The following is a 3,572-nucleotide window of genomic DNA, read 5'->3' as shown; positions in this document are numbered from 1 at the left end:
GCCTCGCTGCTCAGCGTCACCTGCAGCATGTCGGGCGGCGCCGCCGTCGCCGTCGCCGCCCCGCGCGTCGCCCTGCAGACCAGCCATGGTACACGCGAGCACACACGCACCCAGGACCCGCTGCTTCGCGTCATCCTCGCGTGTGACGTCTCCGATCCGTGCTGCGTCGAGCCGCACAAGGCCGCACTCATGAGCCTAATGAGGCAGAGCCTCGTCCCCAACGAGGTCACCCTGCTGCACGGCTGCCGCAACGACGACCTCAAGGCACAGCTCGCAGAGACCGCACACCAGATCGTCGGCACAGACTTTGACGAAAACTATGGCGCCGACAAGTTTGTCCAGCTGAGCCAGTGCCCGAGTGTCGTCGAGATCGTTGTCGGCAATGACGGAGAGAAGAAGAGAGTCACCAAGGACGAGATCGACATGGAAGATTGCCTGCTCCGCTTCATGGCCAGCCGCGATCAGGGCAGCAAGGCGGGCAGTTATGTCTTTGTCACCACTAGTTCCATCGTCCTGGAGCCCACTGCCCTGGAAAAGCTCTGGCTCTACCTCTTCGTCAGGGATAACATTAAGGCCGTCCGCCCGCTGGGCTACGACGAGACCTCGCTCAGGAACACCGTCCTGCAGGCTGATCCCATGATGGCCAACATTTCGAGGCCCAACTCTGATCCCACCGCCAAGGAGCCGGCTCTCGTCCTGCCTATCATGTACCGGGAGGGCGAGTTTGATCCGCCGACCGCCGATGAGCTCGCCGCCGTCGCAGTTAAAACCCTTGAGAGTAACAGCACCACGTCCGAGTCCAAGCTCTACTGGATGTCGCTCGTCACCATGATGTCCACCGCTAGGGTCATGCGCCAGGCCCTCTTCACCCACGTCGAGGTTGACAAGAACAACCTCAACATGCCCGCCATCCGCAACAAGAACCCCATGCTCTCGCTGCATGCCCCATTCATGGACGACGATGACCTCCCGGCCCACCTCTGGTCGGACCACGCTTTTTACAAGTGGTCCGCTCGCAACGAGGAGGACGAGATCTACGCCGTTCCGTTGGACACGGACGAACAGAAGGGCAACTTTGATGCATGGCCCATGCCCTTCCGCAAGGTCAAGGGCGAGGGAGCCACCGAGGACAAGCCCAGGCTCATTTTTGTCATGCCCTGGATGCAGATGGGCGGCTCGGAGAAGTGCATGCTGGACGTTGCCGAGCGACTCGTCAAATTGGATTGGCCACTCACATTCGTGCTGACAATGCCATTCTGGCACCAAGACCCATTGGGCGAGATGGACCTCAAGCATGAGTGGCTCGACAAGGCCTTGGCCATTACGTCAGACGTCTTTGACATTGTCAACTTGGCCCCCAACCACAAGTTCTCAAAAGTCCTTCGCTACTTGCTCGAGACGCGCCAGCCAGATTACGTCCTCACCGGAAATGCCCGCGTTATTTACGAGCATGCCGAGTTTATCAAGGCCGTTTCCCCGAGGACCGTCATTGCCGACTACAACCATATGGTCCACATGGACTGGGAGGTCGAGAAGGGCAAAGGCGGCGGCATGCCTCGCTACGGAACCACCTACTCGAAATGGATCGATCTCCATCTCACGGCCTCCGACAATGTCACCAAGTCGATGAAGACTTGGATCGACCCGGACATGCTCTCTGAAAACCCCGAAAAGGTCAAGACGTGCTACATTGGAACCGACCCATCCGCCTTGCACAGCGAAGAGTCCAAGGCCTCTGTGCGCGCCCAGATGCGCAACGACCTCGAGCTGCACAAAGACGCCATTGTAGTGCTATTTGCTGGTCGCTTCGTCGCGGACAAGGGGATTGACGTGATGGGTGAGGTGCTCACGCGTGTCTCAGAGGACCCGGAGATGGCCAAGCGTTTGTCGTTTGTGTTTGTGGGATCCGGTGAGCTCAAGGACATGCTCGAGGCTACGCAGAAGAAGCTGCAGGGGCGCGACCCGACGATCATCATTCAGCCGCCTGCCGTTGGCATTGCTGAGCTGCGCAACTACTATGCCATGGCTGACATTTTCTTGCTTCCGTCCTCCAACGAAGGCATTGCACTCGTGCTCTATGAGGCGATGGCGGCGGGGATGCTTGTGATGGGCACGGACGTTGGTGGTCAAAAGGAACTGATCCGGACCAACACGGGTATTCTACTTCCCAACCTCAACAGTGTGACCGGGTCGGCATCGTTTATCGTGCGGCAGTTGCAGGCGATCACCAAGTTTACGCCAATGTTTACCGACATTCAAAAGGCAGGTACACTAGAGGTGCACAACCGGTTCACCACGGAGAAGTTCTGCGACTGTGTGGTAGACAACATGGTGAGAGCCAAGGAGTCGCTGGAAAAGTCTTCCCCGAATGGTGCGGATGACAAGGCGATCGAAGAACTGCGACCCAAGGTAGCGGAAATCATGAAGAACGAAAGGATTCATGGTCTATGGAATAGGGGTCAGGTGGACCGGACGATTGAAAGCGAGGTGACGGTTGGGATCAAGACGTACGTGTGCGACCCGTCGATTGTGAGACAAGTGGTGGGTCTGGTGCGATCGATTCGGGTCAACTATCCCAACGTGCGGATCCTACTTGCCAACGACGGACCGACGCAAGTGGCCGACGCGCCGATCATCAAGAGCGATCCCTTCACAGAGGAGATTATCCTACCTGCGGACTCTGGTATCTCTATCGGGCGCAACGTGATGACGAACATGTCGACGACGCGATACTTTGTACTGCTCGATGACGATCACGTTTTCGACGAGGATACGGACCTGAAGATTGCAGTGGGCGGAATCGGAAAGGAAGGATTCGACGTGGTGGGAATCCGAGTGAGGAACCTTCCCGGAATCGAGGAACTGGAACGGATCAGCATTTTCATTCCGCGGTACGTGGCGAAGATCAGCAAGTTTGAAGACCGGACTGTGACTCTGTGTGTGTGGAACGAGAACAATGGCCCCGGTGTGCAGACGATGCGGACGCCAATCCGGGTGGATGTATTGCACAACGCGCTGATTGCACGGACGGATGCACTACGGGCGCACCCATGGCGGAACATTCTCAAGGTGAATGAGCACATGACGTTCTTCCTGGACGCGCGAAGGGCCGGGGTCAAGGTGGGGTACCTGCCATCCGTGTTTGTGCACCATCGGGCACGGCGGTACTCGGCGTGCTACAAGCAGGTGCGGTTCCGAGAGGACAAGTACGAGCAGCTGCTAGAGTACAAGGACGACTACGAGTGGGACGGGCCGTGCGGCGACAACTTCCCTGCGGCAGTAACAGCGCACTTGGAGGCGACAAAAGGCAAGTAGCGGGGGGGGGGCGGGATGTGTTGTAATTAGGATGTTACATTGTTTTTCGGTGATTTTGGTGGAGGGGGCGTTATACTGAAAGGGTAGGATATTTACTAGGCTGTTGTTGGTGTTTTTTTCTTCTGGTCGGTCGGTGGGATGTGTGCATGGTGCGGCGGTTAGATTAGAGACGTGGCCCGCTTGATCTGATGACAGCTGCTGTTTTTTTTCCCGAAAAATGAACTGTGGCGTGGAGTCTAATCGTGTTAGCCAAGTGT

General features: G+C 57.3%; 1 protein-coding gene; it reads left to right on the top strand.

Moving 5' to 3' along the window:
- The first annotated feature begins 189 nt into the window (after positions 1 to 189).
- CHC_T00009304001 (Transferase) lies at positions 190 to 3,315 on the top strand. XM_005718809.1 is given in 2 exon segments: positions 190 to 1,506; positions 1,507 to 3,315. 1 exon segment carries the CDS (start codon positions 1,507 to 1,509, stop codon positions 3,313 to 3,315), a length of 1,809 nt encoding a protein of 602 aa, XP_005718866.1. The 5' UTR covers positions 190 to 1,506.
- The last annotated feature ends 257 nt before the right edge of the window (positions 3,316 to 3,572 follow it).

Source organism: Chondrus crispus, genomic scaffold (assembly GCF_000350225.1).
Source record: "Chondrus crispus Stackhouse genomic scaffold, scaffold_427, whole genome shotgun sequence".
Lineage (NCBI taxonomy): Eukaryota > Rhodophyta > Florideophyceae > Gigartinales > Gigartinaceae > Chondrus > Chondrus crispus.
This window is presented reverse-complemented; position numbering and strand designations above follow the sequence as displayed.

Bases quoted from the DNA above. Each gene is read 5' to 3' on its own strand.
- CHC_T00009304001 (XM_005718809.1), top strand. From the start codon at position 1,507: ATGGTCCACATGGACTGGGAGGTCGAGAAGGGCAAAGGCGGCGGCATG.